Source organism: Sinocyclocheilus grahami, unplaced genomic scaffold (genome assembly GCF_001515645.1).
Source record: "Sinocyclocheilus grahami isolate Dianchi unplaced genomic scaffold, SAMN03320097.WGS_v1.1 scaffold15.1, whole genome shotgun sequence".
Lineage (NCBI taxonomy): Eukaryota > Metazoa > Chordata > Actinopteri > Cypriniformes > Cyprinidae > Sinocyclocheilus > Sinocyclocheilus grahami.
The window spans coordinates 2,676,250-2,695,468 of record NW_015505194.1 but is presented as its reverse complement, the minus strand read 5'-3'; the positions used below and the strand labels follow the sequence as shown (position 1 = coordinate 2,695,468).

The 19,219-nt window shown below is 37.9% G+C and overlaps 2 protein-coding genes across 2 annotated transcripts in view; one reads left to right on the top strand and one right to left on the bottom strand.

The window, feature by feature from the left end:
- The window catches only part of aven (apoptosis, caspase activation inhibitor), a 21,873-nt gene extending 19,136 nt beyond the window's left edge, over window positions 1-2,737 (top strand). Inside the window, exons 3-6 of the mRNA XM_016294307.1 lie at window positions 778-848; window positions 944-1,039; window positions 1,129-1,426; window positions 2,097-2,737. Of these exons, the coding sequence (XP_016149793.1) occupies window positions 778-848; window positions 944-1,039; window positions 1,129-1,426; window positions 2,097-2,236 (605 nt within the window). The 3' untranslated portion in view covers window positions 2,237-2,737. The remainder of the gene's footprint in view (window positions 1-777; window positions 849-943; window positions 1,040-1,128; window positions 1,427-2,096) is intronic.
- A 452-nt stretch (window positions 2,738-3,189) lies between these two features.
- LOC107601913 (ryanodine receptor 3-like) overlaps window positions 3,190-19,219 on the bottom strand; it is an 81,613-nt gene continuing 65,583 nt past the window's right edge. The window contains exons 74-103 of the mRNA XM_016294278.1: window positions 18,129-18,225; window positions 15,735-15,847; window positions 15,560-15,611; window positions 15,396-15,449; window positions 15,166-15,265; window positions 14,997-15,076; window positions 14,832-14,908; window positions 14,668-14,741; window positions 13,246-13,263; window positions 11,185-11,265; window positions 10,780-10,868; window positions 10,530-10,658; window positions 10,339-10,443; window positions 10,180-10,261; window positions 8,795-10,098; window positions 8,334-8,377; window positions 8,097-8,262; window positions 7,912-7,998; window positions 7,564-7,764; window positions 7,325-7,455; window positions 6,312-6,354; window positions 6,104-6,231; window positions 5,966-6,026; window positions 5,741-5,887; window positions 5,517-5,651; window positions 5,040-5,196; window positions 4,820-4,884; window positions 4,632-4,732; window positions 4,457-4,508; window positions 3,190-3,621 (exon numbers count right to left, since the gene is read on the bottom strand). Coding sequence (XP_016149764.1) covers window positions 3,526-3,621; window positions 4,457-4,508; window positions 4,632-4,732; window positions 4,820-4,884; window positions 5,040-5,196; window positions 5,517-5,651; window positions 5,741-5,887; window positions 5,966-6,026; window positions 6,104-6,231; window positions 6,312-6,354; window positions 7,325-7,455; window positions 7,564-7,764; window positions 7,912-7,998; window positions 8,097-8,262; window positions 8,334-8,377; window positions 8,795-10,098; window positions 10,180-10,261; window positions 10,339-10,443; window positions 10,530-10,658; window positions 10,780-10,868; window positions 11,185-11,265; window positions 13,246-13,263; window positions 14,668-14,741; window positions 14,832-14,908; window positions 14,997-15,076; window positions 15,166-15,265; window positions 15,396-15,449; window positions 15,560-15,611; window positions 15,735-15,847; window positions 18,129-18,225 — 4,069 coding nt within the window. The 3' untranslated portion in view covers window positions 3,190-3,525. The remainder of the gene's footprint in view (window positions 3,622-4,456; window positions 4,509-4,631; window positions 4,733-4,819; window positions 4,885-5,039; window positions 5,197-5,516; window positions 5,652-5,740; window positions 5,888-5,965; window positions 6,027-6,103; window positions 6,232-6,311; window positions 6,355-7,324; window positions 7,456-7,563; window positions 7,765-7,911; window positions 7,999-8,096; window positions 8,263-8,333; window positions 8,378-8,794; window positions 10,099-10,179; window positions 10,262-10,338; window positions 10,444-10,529; window positions 10,659-10,779; window positions 10,869-11,184; window positions 11,266-13,245; window positions 13,264-14,667; window positions 14,742-14,831; window positions 14,909-14,996; window positions 15,077-15,165; window positions 15,266-15,395; window positions 15,450-15,559; window positions 15,612-15,734; window positions 15,848-18,128; window positions 18,226-19,219) is intronic.

The window sequence follows — 19,219 nt, the reverse complement described above, 5'->3', positions numbered from 1 at the left end:
TGGAGTTTTGCGCATCGTGTGTGTGTGTGTGTGTGTGTGTGTGTGTGTGTGTGTGTGTGTGTGAGAGAGAGAGACAGCGTCACATCACAGTAGAGTCAGCTGTCTTAACCACTGCTTGTGTACTGCATCATTACTGTGTCTGTTCCCCTTTCGGGCTTGAACTGATGGTAAAACTAATGACATTATTTATTGTCTTTACATTTATTTTGAAAGATGAAGCTCACGATTATGGTAAGGGGAGTTACATTTCCGACGAGTGCTTGTGGTGTTCGGCCAATCACAATGCACTGGGTCAGCTGGCCAATCAGAGCAGACTGCGCTTGTCGGAAGGAGGGACTTTGTAGAAAACTAAGCGTTTGAGAAAGGCGGGGCATAGAGGACTTACAATAATGTACAGTATTTGAAAAATAATGTTTTTTGAACATTAAAGCATGTCAACATATTCTGTTACACCAAATAATGATCTTTAAAAAAGCATCAAATGACCCCTTTAAGACTGGTCCAGGGTCACATATATTATTATTATTTATGATATATTTTCATAACATTTAATAATATTAATATAAATGTACTGTTAAATATTTATAATAAATATTTATGTCTGTTAAAGACTTTTATATATATATATTTTTAAATCTTTTTAAGCTTCCTGAAAGTGCTGAAGTATAACTAATACATTAGCTGGTGACTCACCATATGTACTTCGGTTCAGCTCTATAATTTTAATTGTAATCATTTTTTTTTTTTTTTTATGTATTACCTGTTTTTCTCTTTTAGGGGACTCGTTCACACAGTTCAGGTTCTCTGATGAGAAGGACTGGGAGATGGACTCACTGGCAAAAAATCAGGTGCATGATCAGTCATTTCATAAATGATGTTTTCCAGCGCAATCATTGAAATCCTGTTGTTTGAGGAAATATGCTCACATGGTTGATTTCTTTAGATTCCAGCTCTGTTTATAGACCTGCCAGCTTTAACTCAGTCACTTCAAGAGCTTTCACTGCACACAAGACTGAACCTGGAGGCTGAGCTTGTGCAGGTGAATCAATTTCCTTTCTTGTTGGAATACCATGAAATACGTAGTTGTACCAGTGAAGAATGTAGTACTAGCGATTTAATATGTTTCAGTTGACGACTCCTGTTGAACTGCAGTCCGTAACAGTGCCTCACAGAACTGACTCGACTCTAACAGCTGGACTGAAAGCTTCTCAGGCAGGCCCAGAGTCAGGCCTGGGCGTTTCCTGCAGTGTAAAGCCTGCTTCAGGTACCACACCGTCTCTCTGTGTCTCCACAGCCGTCCCTCCTGCCACAGATGATGCTGACCAGGAGCTCGACCTTCTCCTCAACTTGCAGAAACCCATCACAGAAATTACTTCAGACAAATCCCACGCTATATCAGATGATGTGCTAAACACCTCGACACAAGGTTGGTATATACTGTATGTGTGTGTTTTTTTTTTTTGGTTAAACAGTGTTGGGGTGTACAGTAACTAACTAAATGTAGTATTAGTAGACGTCCAGTAACAAGCTACATAATCAGACTCATTTAAGTGAGAGTCAGTTCACTGATCAAACAAATGATTTGCTAAATAATTTTAATCGCTGCATCTATTTTTAGCAAAATATGTAGTTGAATGCTGTCTCTTTTTATAAATACACTACCATTCAGAAGTATGGGTCAGTAAGATAAAAAAAAATAATTATACTTTTATTAAACAATGACACATTATCTTGATTAAAAGTAAAGATGTTTACGTTGTTAAAAAACTTATTTCAAATAGCTGTTGTTCTTTTGAACTTTCCTTTTTTGTTTCTTGAGCAGTAAATCAGAATATCAAATGATTTCTGAAGGATCATGTGACAATATAGACCGGAGGAATGACTGTTGAAAATTCAACTGTCATCACGGGAATAACTTAATGTAAATATTTCACAATATTACTGTTCCCACTGTAATTTGTCCAATAAATGCAGTCTTGGTGCACATAAGTAGCTTCTTTCAAAACAAAAACAAAAAGAAGTCATACAAACCCCAAACTTTTTCAAAGTAGGTTCAAGAACACTGATGTGAAAATGTGATTTTATCGCCTCAACAGGTTCGGAGGAAAAAGAGAGAAAAGCTCAAATAGCTGATAAGGAGGAGACAAAGCCAGAAGTGGAAAGTGAAGCTAAACCTACGAGGCAGGAAGTGACAGAGGAGGACCTGGAGGACTGGCTGGACAGCATGCTCTCCTGATCCCAGAGAAGCTGACTGACACTGCTGTGGATTAAATCACATGCAGCTTTGCTAATACTGACATACTGTGACTTCTGTGCGGACGTGAACATCACACCACGACACTTCATTAAGTCTTATAATAGCCAAGACTAATTCAGTCATGTGGAATATAAAATGCTTCTTCAATATATTACTCATAAAAGTGATGTAATTCTGTGTAACAGTTTTCAGACCCATCATATTCTCACTCATCATTTGACTCCGATTAAAATCAGCAATGACCGACTGGGATTTATTGCATTAGCTACTTTATTTTCATTCCCCCTGCTCAAAACAAATGCAAATCACCAAAGCTACTACATAAATACAAATGGCCATACAATAGCAGTTTACAGTATTGACTTCTGTTCAATAAATGGAATCATTTTTGTCCTCGAATGTAGATTCCCATTGTTTTGCATTCACACTTCACAAATCAGTTAAACACAATTTCTGGTATTTAACCTTAACCAAACATTTTAAAAAGCCGTGTAATCTTTACTTATGAACAAACGTCAACTAAAGCTACAAAACTACTAACCCAGGTGAGAGGCAGTCAGTGATAGTCTAAACTAAAATGCAAACTAGCAAAACATACAAGCAGGAACAAAATGTTTGCATAGTCTCTTGTCTGTATAAGGCACTTTTCTGTATGAGAAACAGCTAGTGGACTGAAGCAGATGATTATTATATTTCTCATTCCACCAGTCAGATTACCGTCCTTAAAGGCATTGCACATTCTTCATAGTCTTTTTGTTGTTTTTAAATCAAACAGGCATAAATTGTGTTTGGCACTCATTGAATACTAAGAAGGTATTCTTGTGCATATTTGTGTAGACATTCATTCAACATCAAAAACATACATATGTTAACATCTCATCTCACAAGTTTGTGTGCATTTGTGAGTTAAGCAAATGAGGCTATTTCCCATGTTTTTTTTTTTTTTTTAATCAAAGACTTTCTGTCTTAGTTTGGCAATGTGTGCTACATGTTTTTTTTTCTTTTTTGTTTTTTCCTCAATGTTGCACTTGAGTTCACATTTTTGGCTTGATCACAATGAGTTCTCAGTATGTCGCTGTCATTTCTGGTGTTGAAACGATTGAGGTTCTTTTTTGATTGGATGAATTAGTGAGCAGCCTATGATGAGAGCTAGTTTAGGATGTTGTGTCCAACCTGTACAAAGTCCTAAAATCTGTATAGATATTAGGAGCTCATATAGGTTGGAGTGTGTGATTTCTCTCATATTAGGACTGAGGACAACATGTCCTCTAGCCCAGCTGGTCCTCGTATTGCTTCCGGAAACAGTCTCCGGCAGGGAAGAAATCCCAGCACCTCTCCTGATACATCTTCCAAACATACGACTCCTGTAATAGAAGAATAATTAGAAGATATAACTTATTAAATAACATTCGCTACCATACACAAGTCTGGGGTCTTTTTTTTTTTTTTAAAGAAGACATTAATACTTTTATTTAGCAAGGATGCATTAAATTGATTGAACAGTAAAGGCATTTATAATTTGACCCAAAACAAACTTATATTTTAAATAAATGCTGTTCTTTTGCTCTCTATTCTTCAAAGAATCTTAAGAAAAAAAATCTACTTTCCACAAAAATATCAAGGAATGTTTTCAACATTAATATTAGGAAATGTTTCTTGAGCACCAAATCAGCATATTAGAATGATTTCTGAAGGATCATGTGACACTGAAGACTGGAGTAATGATGCTGAAAATTCAGCTTTGCATTACAGGAATAGATTTTGGCTCATAAGTTTACATACCCCTTGCAGAATGTATAAAATGTTAATAGAATAAGATGGATCATGAAAATTGCATGATTTTTAAAGCATTTATTTAGCTAATAAATACATACCTTGTTCAAGACAGTACTAAAAAAATAACATTCAAATTTCATGATCCCTCTTATTTAGGTTCTAGCATTTAGCATATTCTTCAAGGGGTATGTAAACTTATGAGCAGAACTGTAAATTACAACAAAAAATTTTTTAATGGTATTAATATTTCAGAATATTACTGTTTTTAACTGTATTTTTGATCAAATAAATGCATCCGTGGTAAGCATAAAAGAGTTCTTTCAGAAATATATATTTTTTTTAATTACCGACCCCAAATTTTGAAAGGCAGTGTATATTGATTTTATAAATAGGCCACTAGTTTTAATTGGATTAGTAGATTACCTGACCAGTGTATTCAGTCTCATCTTTGTTGATAAGATACATCAGGAAGAATCTGTTAGAAAGGAATATTTGAATATTCAGATGTGTTTAGTTGCTAAAGGAAGCATTATAACAATGTAAATGTCTTACTTTACATATCGGATGTTACAGTATTGCATATACAGTGTTTACTCACAAATAGTTGGCCAGATTGTGCTCTTGTAAGGTATGGGTCTCAAAGCCATGCGGGGTTCTGTCGAAGTAGTCATTTCCAATTCCACAGATGAAGCATTTTGTCTACACCGAAGATTAAACATTTTTAAAACCGGAACAGACTGACCTCTCTTTAGACCTCACAGCTGTTAGACGTGTGACAGCACTCACCTCCATGTCCTCTTTCACCTGCTCCTGCTGGTCTCTCAACTCACCGAAGGCATCAATGATCAAACCTGGTTTGAAAATGAAAGCATTCACCATTATGTTGGTGTTCTGAATGTACCAAGTATTGACTGTGAGATTATGATCAGTTGGGTAGTTCTGTTGCGATCAGTGTGGCTTATAAAGAGTTTAGTCGGGCATTGAAAGCAGCGCACTACAGCAGTACCCTGAATGATGGCCAGCAGAATGACGATGACAAAGAAGAAGAAGGTGATGTCAAACAGAATGCGGTAGAGCTCGTATGGGTCACCGGCTGGATCCACGATTTCATCACCGATGCCACCGCCAGCTCTCACACCCACGTACATGTGGAACAGGTAGCACTGGGGATTCATTTTAGTTTTTAATGATCTTGCAAAGCACACTTTTTAAGCTTTTGATAACAAAAAACATTCTCATTAAATGAAAAAAATAATAATAATCCAGTCACTATCAGAAGCATTTAGGTCACATTAGCATTTGATATGACCTGACACATTAAATAGTAACTAGTGCATTTCTGCAATAATAAATGAAAAATGTAGTGTTTTGCAATAATGCATCCAGTCAGTACAAGTCCAAGATGACTTCCAGATCAGCCAGGTGAACAAAAACACTCTAAATGTACTTCAAGGATCCTTTCAAAATTAAAAGCTAAACTCACAGTCATCATATCATCACACTTCATGTCAGGCGCATCCTCATCCTCGCTCTTGTTGTAGAACTTGCGGAAGAAGTTAAAAGCCACCACGGTGTACAGGTAGACCACGACCGCCAGGAGCCCCACGGTCAACACCAGCTGTTCAAATGAAGAAGGTATTTTCATCAGGTCACCAGTACCTTGGTGTAAAGCTGTTCCACAGTCACCCCCTGCTGGATGAGACTTACCTGTTTGCCATTGTGGGTCACAGAAGAGAGGATTGTCCTTAAGGTCTTGAAGCCCATGGCAATGTCCAGCAAATGAGCGGCAAAGAAGAAGTTATTGTAATGTCCCAAAATAGACATGGTGGTGTACCAGATCAGGTAGAGGTAAGACTAGAGATGAAAGACAACACGTTATTGTCCTGATACAGGATATGCTTCTTAATCTTTTCAAATCTGAGCCATACTCACGTTGTCCGTCAGCACCACCCCCATTTTCCAGATGTGGTACTTGGTATCAATTGAGCTCAACCTGCAATTGAAACCAAAACATGACTGAATGCTTTAATGCTCTTTCAAACCTAATGTTTTCAGGTCCCGTCAGCTCACCAGGACACCAGGGAGGCTTCCTTCACCACGGCTTCTTCAGTGGGATCAAAGTCCAGAGCACTCTTATCCAGACCCAGGAGTTCAGCTATGCGTTCAGCCCCGTACAAGTCACCATATTTATTGATGACCTACAGAGGACAGTGGAAATTGGATATGAAGACAGTCCAATGAATTCAAGCACCATCAAGTTTTGTGTGATTCTGCTTACCTTCCTCTTAACAAATTTGTCCCAGTAATTGTTAGGGAAGGACCTGAAAGACAGGTAAGGAAGATTCTAAGTACTCAAAGGATGCTCTGAAGGATTGATTCATCAATTACTTCCTGAATAACAAAGGATATGTATACTAATGAACAGTATGTGGGTAGTTACAACTAAAACTGATACTGAGATAAAATTGATATTAAAATCAATTAAAAGGAAAGTGTACATCGTGGGTCCTGTAAATGGTTACAATTTACTTGAAGTATTTTGAATGGCATTCTTTTTAAATGGTCCTGTAGTGTGACAAATATGTTACAAAGTTACAAATACTTGTACTTTTGATATGTATATTTCATACTTTTGAAAAACTTTGATATGTATATTTATTGTAAGTTCTAGTACAGCATATCAAAGTATTTCATGTCAATGTACATACAGTACACTACAATTCAAAAGTTTGGTCAGTAAGTTGTTTTTTAAAAGAAATTAATACTTTTATTTAGCCAGGACACATTAAATTGACCAATAATGACATTAAATTATAATGTTACAAAAGACTTCTGTTCTTTTGAACTTTTTTTATTCATTAAAGAATTCTAAAAAAAAAAAAAAAAAGAAGAAAATGTATCATGGTTTCCACAAAAACATTATGCAGCACATCTGTTTTCAACAGTGATAAGAAGACATTTTTCCATAGACCTAAGTTTTATTTCATGGCTGATCCCATTTTTCTCTATCTGCCCCATGCTTTCCTGTCTGATCTGTACTGTCCTATCCAATAAAGGCATAAAAAGGTCAAAAATATATCTTAAAAAAAAAAACCTCCTACTGACTGCAAACTTTTGAACAGTAGTATAATGTGATACATGTTGTACTGATGTATGTGGAGCTAATGTACACTATTACCACAGTATATAGTACTTTTGATTGCTACACTATAATAATATTTGAAACTGATACTGTAATGTAAATATAAAATAAGGGACTGAATAAAAGAGACTTTCTAAAGTGTTTCTTACGGAGTTGCAATGACCAAACGATCCCACTGTCCTTTGATGTCATCATCAGATGGCTGCTCGGTAATATACAAACCATCAAACTCAAGCTTCCTAGCGATATCCTTCTCCCGCTTGAACACGACTAAAGGAACCTATAGCAAGGACAAAACAAGGTTACATGGACTCTATTGTGCAGCATCTGGCTTTGACATATTCTTAATCCTGATTAGTGTAACCAAATGAAAGAAATCGGGATACACCTTAAGGCAGTAATATCCAACGACACAGAGTAAGGAGATGATCGTGTGCAGTACAGCCAAGAACGTCAATGTGGGTGCCATGTAGCCAGTGCTCTCCTGAAGAATGAAGTATTCCATTCCTTCATCATCTTCATCACCTTCCTCCTCTTCACCACCCCAGGATCCCTCTTCCTCTTCCTCATCATCGAATTCTCCAGTCACCTTTAGAGAGCGGCAATGTTCAAAATTGTTAGAAAGCAACTATACAAATAACCAAACAGGTGATCCAAAATGCTTATGAATTAATTCAATGTCGACTTCACATTCATGATTCATTTAAAGTTAATAGAAAAGTTCTCTGCAAAACACCTTGTAGAAGAGCAGGATGAAGTTGATGGCAAAGGCCACAAACAGGGCCAGAAAACGAAGGTTGTAGAAATTGCGAGCCAGGTAGTTCTACAAAGAAGTAAATGTTAATGTTTCTTCTTTGCCATTTAAACAACATTTCCTGCGGGACAAATTTGAACGAAAAATGTGGCTGAAGCTTTTCTTACCAGAATTTTGGTTTTGTAGACTTCAAGCCCTGCAAAGAAGCTGGCCATGAATGCTGGAGAGTCTTCCTTTGGTGAGCCACGTTTGGCTCTTGGAGCTGGTTTTGCCGCTGCTGGTTCCTCAGGTGTTTCCTCTTTAGCCTTGTCTTCTTTCTCCTGATTCTCAGTGCTAAAAAACATTGCCGTGTCAGAACATTTTGACAAAGAAATGATCAAGCAACATCTAATTAGTCAACTTACTCAGCTTTCTCTGGCTCGGATTCTGGCTTCTCTGCTGCTACATTCTGTGTAATAAAAAAAACAATATTCTTTGTCAAATTTACAAATTGCACGAAACACTGCAGTGTATCACATGTTTGATTCAAATACTACAACAATAGACCTTAGTGAGGGAAGCACTATATTTATGTTTTGAGTGAGATGAAAACAAGGCTGTGGAGGATAGAAGTACATGGTGTTCAATGAATTGTACTGTTGTTTAAAACATGCCAGTTCAGCTGTTGAAATATCTTTCCAAAAATTTTCAGTTCACTTTCACAAATATTCCATAAAATAATTGTATTAGTTGTGAGTTGTGAAATTTACATGTGATCTAGGGCCTTAAATGCCATTGTCAAAACTGCAAGTCTATCCCTCACAGCCTTATTTTCATTCACATAAAATTCAATATGGTATCTACGCAGACTAAGGTCTGTAGATACCTGGCTCTTCTTTTTCTCAACAGGGGCGCTAGACTCTGTTAGGACTTCACAGACATCCCCCAGACCAGGTTCTGCCCCATGCTTCCCCTCCTTCTTCACAGCTTGATTAAGTAGATCCATGATCATATCCGTCTCCAGCTTCTCAGCAGCAGCGCCAGTCCTCTGCTCCATATCTGCCGACACCACCAACTCGCTGCTCTCGGTTTTTTCTGCTTCCAGTACATCACTATGGATCCCAAACTGTGTTGGATCAGGCATGTTACCTAAGATATCTGTCACTTTCATGTTTTTAGCACCCTCCACAAGACCCCCTCCAAACATGGAGGACCAAATAATATGGAAGAACCCGAAGATGATGCTGAAAATGCCTTTGAAGAACCCGGTGAAGAGCATCCAGAAGAAGGAGAACAGCCCTGTGATCATTTCCCTGATGGTCAGTTTCCTGAATTTCTTAAACTGTTTCCTCATACTCTTAAAAGTCAGCATTTTACGGAAATCAGACATGCGCTTCTTCACAGAGGCGCAGGCCGCTATGAAGGCCGAGGCCGACTCAAGAGATGCATCTTCCTCCTCAGACAAGCCTTCAAGCAGACTGTGCAACTCCTCTTCATCCTCCTCCTCAGGTCGTTCTGCTGCATCTGGCTCAGAGATCTGAGAGGCCAGCTGCATCTCAAAGATGGTGTCCTCACAGAAGTTCACAAATAACTCCATCTTCTCACTCTCACCACCTTCATTGACCACATCAAAGATGAATTGCCGTTTGGACTCTTTGACCTGAGGCTTTTCCCATTGGGTTCTGCTAGACTCGCTGATCTCAAAGTAAACCCTCTCAATCCTCTTGGCACCCCCCATGATCTCAATGCGGCCCAGGTACGGCTCAAAGTAACTGAGAACGCTTTCAGCCAGGTCTAAAAAGGTGGACAGGCGTGAGTCGTGAGGCATGTGCTCTGATAGGTTAGTAAGAAGCACAGCCACGTTGAAGCCGATATCCTTGGCTGGTTCATGGAAGCGTTCCACAAACTCCTTGTAGTTGAACATGTCATTTTCATCTGCCTCCACACAGGAGAGAAGAAACTCGATCTCAGACTGTGTGTATTGCTTTTGGCTATCCATAGACTTGTGGAACTCCTTCTTGGATATAACGCCTTTGCGATCTGGGTCGTACTCCTTGAAGTTATCAGATGTTGTGAGGTCCTTCAGTTTGAGGAACATGTCGAAGAACTTGAGGATCATTTCCACATTGCTGGAGGACTCCACTAATGTGTCAACCATCTGCTTACCGATAGTTCCATTCACCACATTACCTGTAACATCCAGTTGATGCTTTAACCATTGCTAGTCTCTTACTAGTTCCATTATGATGTTTGAAAGCAAAAATAACTCACCCTCCAGAAGAGATAACATCATGACTACCATATCTTTCTGCAAATCCATCAGCTCTTTCAATAACTCGATTTGACTAGAATCCTGAAATAAATGACATTTAATGTTGAGAGTCATCATATTTGGTAATGCTGCACATTAACAGTGCCCTGACTGGTTACCTGTGACAGTTTCATTTGCATGTTTGCAAAAACATGCAGGAATCCGACCACTGCGTCCCACAACCTGCTGTGTGCCAAACTTTGCTGATTCCCAATACAAGGGCCCTAAAAATAGAAAACACAGTATTATGAAATGCACGGACATCCACTGAACTCTAATATAGTGTAGTAGTGTAGAGCATATGCATTACCTGAATGTACTCAGTGAGTGAGTTAAAGATTTGTTTGGCTACTGCCAAAGCTTTGGAGAAGTTAAGTTGCCCAGCCTCGTCAATGACATCTTTCCCAGAGTAATACCAGTAAAAATCACTTATAGATTCCTGGTGGTGACAACAACTATGACCATTACAAAGGACTGAAGTTGAGTAGACTCGTGAGAATTCAAAGCTATGTTTTTTTTTCATATGAAACACTTCTACATATTTATTTAGTTTGTGTTACCTGTAGACGCAACAAGTAGTCCACAGTGCTAATGATGATGTTGACTGTAGTAGTGTTTCCGGTCTGTGTCCGCAAGAAGTTTTGGAAATCTGTTGAGGGAATTAAAAATGTAAACAATAAATAGTAAAGAATAGGCAGTGAAGCATTAAGTAGAGAGTTTTTCTGTGAAATCTTAATTCTTGCTTTATTGGTAATGCATTGAAAATCATTGTTTTTTTCTGCAATGTATTAAACATTATTAAATGTGAGGTAATGCTAGGATGGGTCATGGTGACGGAGTTATTTTTATTATATTATAAAAAGATATAACAAAAATGTCATTAAAAATATAATTAAATACTTTTTATTTAATTTTAAAAAGTAGCATTAAATAGAAAAAAATACATAACATATTTTTAGTCTTACCATTATTGTGTCCCTCGCACAGAAGTTGCAAAAACCTGAATAGGTCCTTTGTAAAGTCATCATTCTGTAAGACTTTGGAACCTTAAAACATGACAGAGAACTGCAATTATTTCTGGGCCGTATTTTTAAAGCCAAACTAAATGACAAATTTACATCAGTCTCAAGCAAGCAGGTGACTAGCACTTTTTGGGGGGGGGGGGCTTGCTTCACTTAGGATGAAGAGCTTTAGATTGCACGCTCGCAACTGCATCCCAAGAACTGACTGGAAAAAGAAAACCTTGTCAATAAATACACAGAAATGACAGAAATTTCAAGAAGCTGGGTTAGCGAGGTAACTTTCACAAGAGTGGTGTACAGTATATGCTGGAAATAATTAACAGTAATACTTGACATGATTTTAATAATTTAATACTGCACACATAAAGAGGAGATCCTTTTGCATCATATTGTAACAAAGCCATACTTGTGAAAGTTAGTCATCACTGTTGAAAAATCCAGCATAAACCAGCATGAATTCCAATCTGGTCCAGGCTTGTTTATGCTGGCTAGTGATGGTATAGTGCTGGTCTAGCTGGTGGACCAGCATAATGGAGCTGGTAAAGCTTGGTCACCAGCATGGTCTTGCAGGGTTTTGTGCGAGTAGGCCAGTTGTCTGTATGCCAGCAGTGTCTTTAGGAACAAGCATTGTTTTTACTAGCATATTTCTATATTTAACTGATTAATGATGCAGAAACCATATAAGATTAAAACATGATTTATATAACTTTGTTTGTTCAATAACAAGAGCTCTTGAAAATTGCTGTTTTTAAAGACTTTAATGCTAATTTGAGAACTCATGTGTCAAAATACAGCTGTCAGTCACTGATTTCAAAAAGTGTACATAGTAAAAGGTATGCCACTGCAGTCAGGAGCATGAAATATTGTAGACAATAGTGATAGCATTGACATTGACAGCATGCACTTTCAACAACTGCTTAAGTAGAAGTAATTGAACCAAAGTCAAGGGCCAAGTGCCCAAATCACCAAAATGGTGACTTCAAGCAGACAATATGAAATAAATATAGCCAAAATGGTTTATAATAATTGAACATTGCGATGTTGTTTTTGGAGTTGTTTAAGCATGCCCAGGTGAGATATCATTGATTTCAATTGCAGTTGATTTCATCTAAGGCTGTGTGGCTGTGAGTCAATCCTGTAAAGTGAATTTACTTTATTTCACTAACTGCAACACTGCTTCAGTGTTACTTTTACATATGGATTGGGACCATATGAAAACTCAGCAGTTTAACACTGAGGGTTTTACTGTGCCATTAAATATGTAACCTGCATCATGCTTTTTTGTCTTCTTATACTAATTTCTTAAAATACTTTATTAAAATTAATTACATAATTGGTCATTCACTATGAACACACACTAAGAAACATGATATGTAATGCATAGGCTATATGAGATTTGTTGTGGTTTTGCTGGGATCATACCAGCAGGCAAAAGAACCACCAGCATTCCAAGCTGGTCCCAGCGCGCAAAACATACCTTATGCTGTTCCACCAGCACACCTGCGACCCATGCTGGGGACCAGCAAACAGCATCCCATACTGGTCCCAGCATGCAAAACATACCTTTTGCTGGTGACCAGCAATGCTGGATTTTTCAGCAGGGATGTGAGAAACCAGCTTTGTGAAATAGCCCTAGATTCACAGCATGGCAAAGCTCTTTGCTCATTTTGTAGCTGTGGTATAATCTTTAGCTTTGTGTACACCTCTTTGAGCATGTATTATTTTTTTTTCAACACTGTATAAGTACAGATGATTCACAATGTTCACATGGAAACAAAATGTTCCCATTTAGTGAACTAGTTTAGTAAAGTTAGGTTTGGTAAATTAGTCTGGCTTTAGTCTTAGTTCTGTCTTAATTCTGTGTTAGCATGCATTAGTCTCTACAAGCCAGCGCTGAAGAGTAGTGCATTCATATCACCAGTAGCAGGGGAGAGGGAAAAGTTTTGAGAAATGGCGACATGCCAGGGTACAGCACTGAGAAATGAGTAGCTAAACTATATTTACCCCGCTCTCTCATGTTGGCTGCAATCCAGTATAAAATGATGGAAAACATACAAAGAGAGCAGACATAAGCAAATGGAGAAAGACTGAGTTTTAGAAAGAAATAAGAAGAATCGTTGAACATTTAGTGAGAGGATGGGCATGCAGTTACAGATGTAGACAGAGAGTTCAGATGTGTTTCATGGAATATAAGACTTCTGGATTTTATTTAGATGCAATAAATAATTTAATTAAAAGCTGGACCACATACTGTGTAACACATATATGTCATATTATTCACTGGGATCGAACAAGGCTTTATTTGTTTAGTTGTGAGTATAGGGTCATCCTGCAAAATTAGTAGTTAAAGAAGGTGTTAGTATTATTTCCAGTGCAGTGGTTTTAGTCATGTTCTGTTATCATACTTGAAGTATGTTGCCTTTCATATGATATCTGACCTATCAAATTCAGCACTATGGCTAAGCCATATCACCAAGCCTTTCAAGAACAAATCTGGGTTGTATTTCACCCCAAAATCAAAAGAGTAAAAAAAACGAAATTAGAATTTATATAAAGTTGTATAAAAATGTTCTCAGTTGTATATAAAAAATGTTCATTAAATTAAGACTAAAAATAAAATACTTTATAATAATAATACATGTAAGTTTTTGTTCCACTGGGTCTAATTTAATTTTATGAAAAAATTTGGATGGGATTATTTTCATTACTGTGTAACAGTAATTATAATCTACTGAGAACAATCAGAATATCCGGACAGATTACAGTATGTGGGGGTACTCAAGAAAATTAAGCCCAATGCAATTTTTCTTTTTTTGGGGGGTGAATCAGGCAAACCAAAAGATTGGAAAGAAGCTTGCATTCACCTCAGCCCTGTCAGAAATTAATTTAGCTAAATTATTATTTATTATTATTTTGGGGTAAATCAGGCAAACCAAACAATGAAGAAAAAAAACTAAAACATTGACATCAGCCCTGTCAGAAATAACTTCAGCAACAATATTCATATATTTATCTTTAGATATTTGACATTGTTCACCATTAATGAGGTCCTAATTATTGCATTGCTTTGTCTAAAGTTGTGCATAGCATCATCACACCACTGTGGTCCTTCATTTCACCTTTGAAGATGAAGCCCTTTAATTACTGGACAATAAAACATTTAATGTTAATGGCATCCCATAGACATTTGACATTGCATGAGGAGAATACTGCAACTTCCACTGTTGCAGTGAATCCATGTACACAATAACAGTGCACTTCAAAACTATCAGGGTGCAGCATTTGCCAGCCAGCCAAAGGAAGGACCAGAACTGATACCACTGCCAATGCTGTACATACTAAAAAGAAGCAAATATGCTCTGCATATATAAAGTATACAAACACATTTAAAGTGCAGATAGACAAGAATAAAGCTTATTGGCTTACTTGAGCCCTCTTCAGTCACCATTCCAAGACTCTCTGCCTTATTTTGCCTTTCAAATGCATTTAAATCCAGCACACTGCCAGAGATACAGAATTTATAAAGTTATACAAAATTAATAATCACTGTAGGGCAAAATTGATAAGTGCAAGAATATGTTCACACGCACCTGCATGACATCATTAGTCCTGATAAACTTTTAAAGAAACCCGCATCTCGTTTTTCCTTCAAATAATCCAGCATTTTCTAAAGAAATATACAGCATTAACACACATTTACCAAGCTTACTTTTACTGTGGGACACAACTAACATCTGGCCAGTCAAGTTCTTTACCTGCTGAACAAGAACGTTGCCTCCATTTAGGATAGAAATGCCCAGTTTAAGGGTGCCAGTCACCATGAGACCAAGTCGGCCTGCAATCAAACAAATGCTGCTTTAGGAAATCCAATTAATTAAGATTTTAGAGAGAGCAGAAGGGGGCAGAAATAGAGATGATGTGTACCTTTACTGGCACTGATCATCTGTAGCACCATCTCAGCAGCCCCTCGGGCATGAAGTCTGGCCTGCTGGTAAAGAATCTTCTGCTTCTCCATTTCTTTTTCCTGTGAGAGACGACAAAAGTGTTGAAATTCACACTGCTTACGGTCCATGAAAGTCCATTATATGCATTATTTTTAATTAAGATTATTGTATATTTTTTGCTACTTTAATTCAAATCCAGGAATTTCATACCTCAAAAGTTGTTTCTTTTCCCTCCTCTTCCTCTTCCTCATTCTCGGCACAGCTCTGTAAATTAAAATATGGATTCACAACTGAAATTCTTTAAAACGTTTACAATACAAATTAAGGAGGATTAATATAAATTAAGGATTAATTTCATTAAATACAACACTGACCTTTGCCATCATGTCAGCATAAGCAATGTAGAGTGGATCCTCTTCTTGTAAACTAAAAAAAGAGAAAAAAAAGAGACAGTTGTTTATCTATTATTGAATAGTAAGTATATGTTTAGTAAGTTAGTATTTAAATAGTAAGTATTTACATCTATGTACTTATTTAGGAAAACGTCACCTTCTCTCTGTCAGAGCATTGTGACTGAAGTGAAGGATGAGCTGATGAAGAGGGTCTGGCTGAACTTCAGCTTCTTCTTCCTCTTCTTCCTCTACCACAGTCATGGGAGTTTTCTGCAGGAAGAGCCACTGAAGTTATAAAAACAGCATTTCCCACAATCTGTTGATCATCAGCTTTTTTCCTCTAACTATAATCAGAAGTCTAATTTTATGAACATTGGTTTCTATGACAGCTGTCGTTTAAATTTGTTTATAAACCAAATGATGATGCACTAACTCACTCTGACACTGCAATCAGCCTCTCACTCAAACCATGCTCTTCTACCTTATCACCAGGCCTGGGCTAAATTCAGAATTTAAGAATTGGCTCCCTTTCAATTAAGTGTAAATTTGAATTCAGTTGCCCATGTCCCGTATGATGAGGAATTGGAACTACAAGCAAAGGAAATTACTGAATTGCAATACAAAGAAATTCAACAGTGGCCAACACAACAACAAATTATTCATAGCAGATCACTTCTAAGTATTGTAAACTGCTTGTAGAGATCAATTATAGCAGTCTGGAAAATAAAACATGCATTAAAATGATCATTATCTAGTGTTTGTGAAAATATTTCATACATTGCATGTATGATAACTTGTTTATGGGTAATTCATACTGAAAAAAAATGAAATGTATCAAAAACTACTTTGAATTTCTTTGAACTCATTCAATTTCATTCTTCTTCCTTAAATTCAAATTACAATTACATTTCTGCTTCCTGTTCTAATTTCAGTTTAAATTTAGGAGCTAAATTCTCAATTCTAAATGGTGCACAGCCCTAAATAAATAACTTCTACAGTATTACAAATCACACACACTTAAAAACCTCATTGAAACACTGAAAGCTGTTCTCCCTGCTATGACAATAAACATATGAAATAAACACATTTGATCCTTTATGCAATTTATTTTCATTCCAGTCATTTTCAGCATTATGACTCCAATAGTTTGCTTCCTGATCTTGCAGCAAGAGGCTCATAATGGGTTTTCATGTTTTTGAATCATCGCTCCGGCCTGACAGGGCATCATCACAGTATGGTAGGGGCGTAACATTTCCATCACACGCTTGAGGTATTCGGCCAACGCACTGGATAGCTGGCCAATCAGAGCACACCTTGTTTTTCAGACCGATGAGCTTTGTAAAAATCAACACGTTTCAGAAAGGCGGGGCATAGAGAAACAATAATGTACAGTATGTGGAAAATAATGTTTTTTGAACCTTAAACCGCATAAACACATTTCATTACACCAAATACACAAATTAATGTTATTTTTAGCAACATCATATGACCCCTTTAAATTAGACATGCAGTTATTTTACACAAAGACACACTTACTGTAAATGTAATCAAGATCAGTTTTTCTCTGTTCAGGCCCTGTGAAGCCACTCTAAATCCAATCTTTAAACTTAAGAAACTACTGCTATGTGACTTTACTTGGATCAGATGTACTGCACAACTGGGTTAAATTTGCTGGATCCTGGACGTCCACTGGGCCTCAGCTGAGAAACACTTGATGGGATGACATAGTGGCCTGAGCATGGTCACTGAGGTCTGGTTGGATGCTCCAGAATTACACAGGGTCCAATGACCAGCTCAGGATAAACAAGCAAATTCACATGGCAATGGAAATGGCTTTGCAATGTGTGTTAAGTGTTACATACTGCTGCAAATTAACATTTTTCATTAATAAACAAATATTAAATATTACTAAAAGGGTGTCTTCACAAGATTTTAACAATTGTGTGCCCAATTATCAATGTTTACCATTAATAATAATAATACTAATAATAATATTAGTAAGAATTTATTCCAGAGTAATTAAATATTTCATTAGTGCTCAGAAGAATTCCTGCTAAATAATAAATATATTACATATAATAATATATTATATATTCTCATTTAAAACGAGCAATTCAGGCGGGTCGATTTATACTGCAGACTGAACTTCAGCTGACACATGATCTCTACATGAGGTGAACATGCCACCGACTCTCACAACAAACGAGACTTACGAAAGAAAGACGACACCCAAAGAACAAAGCAGAGCGTCACGGGGAACGTCCGCTCCTCTTACCACGGCTGTGCTGAAACGGACTGCTTTTCTAGTGAGATGGCGGGAACTGAGGCTCAGCCGAAACTCATGCATGCCTTGGCTGCTGTGCCTCGGTCGAAAGTGTGTCACGTAACCAGCAGAGCTGAACACAGGCCAGGATGAGTACATGAGGCGGGCAGAGACGTGCTCCCGCACCTTAGCGGGCACAGTGCTGGCCACAGAGCATTCGGCCGCCGAGAAGGCACCAGCGGGCACACACAGCACACAGGGCAGCGCTGATGCCCGCCCGGTACTTACTGCCAGGTCCTGCACTAGCTTCTCCTCAAAGGAGTACTCCTCTGTCTCTATCCAAAGTCTCTGATAGCCACTGAGGAAGAGGTTAACTGAGCGATGCCTGAAGAGTGGGGGGGAGAGGGAGGTTAAGAGGAAGATGAAGGAAGGAGGTGCATTCTGTGGTGTGAGAGGAAGATGTACAGTCCATGGCCTCATCTGACTGGTCACCTTAATGAGGAAGTCCATGAAAGCTACCATTTAAATGATCATTGCTGCACAAAGGACACTTGAGGTCAAGAACCTTCCACCCACCCTTAAACTTCCCAACACTACATAAAGTGAGGAGACCCGCCAGAAACGGAAGGTGACCATTCAGAGTGGCGGCGCTAACTGTATACTTGTGCTCAGCCCTTGGAGAATGGAGGAGGAGGAGGACGAGGAGGTTGGGATCATGAGTTCTCTTAGTCTGACATTACCGTTAGCATGGAGAACAGACGGTCAAAGCTGGAGGTATGGTACACCTTTTCCAGCCAAACGTACCGATAGCCATTCAGGAAGTAATTATTATTTTTGTATCTGAAGTGTGTTATGGAGACAACAGAAAGGGAGAGGTTTTAGGAGGAAGAAAGGAGCACGAAAAAACACCAATAAAAACACTTTGCAGCACATTTAAACAGGATGGCACTAGAGGGAGTACAGAATGCATTAAGATCATACCTGCAAACTCACAAGAGGTCAAAAAGGTGACAGTTCTGAATATGACCTTTGTAGGGGGTCCCCCAACCCCCATCCCCCAAGAGGAACATTTTTGAGAATTTAACATGTAAATAAAGCGTTCTGGTGCACTCTGACAACAAAATAAAGGAAAAAGACAACATATGTTTCAAGTAAACAAAATCACATTTATACCACACACATTTTGGACAGTGCAACTCTGTTGTCATCGGTGTTCATACTTTCTCTTTGTGAGCAGTGGAGTAATTTATTTTTGCAAATTTTAATGTTTACATTAGAGTGCGCATACTATCAACAAACTCCATCTTTTCACTGCAGAGGAAACAGAAGCTGCATCTGAAGTGGCATTAGATGTATTTACACAGACTGTTTAATGAAGC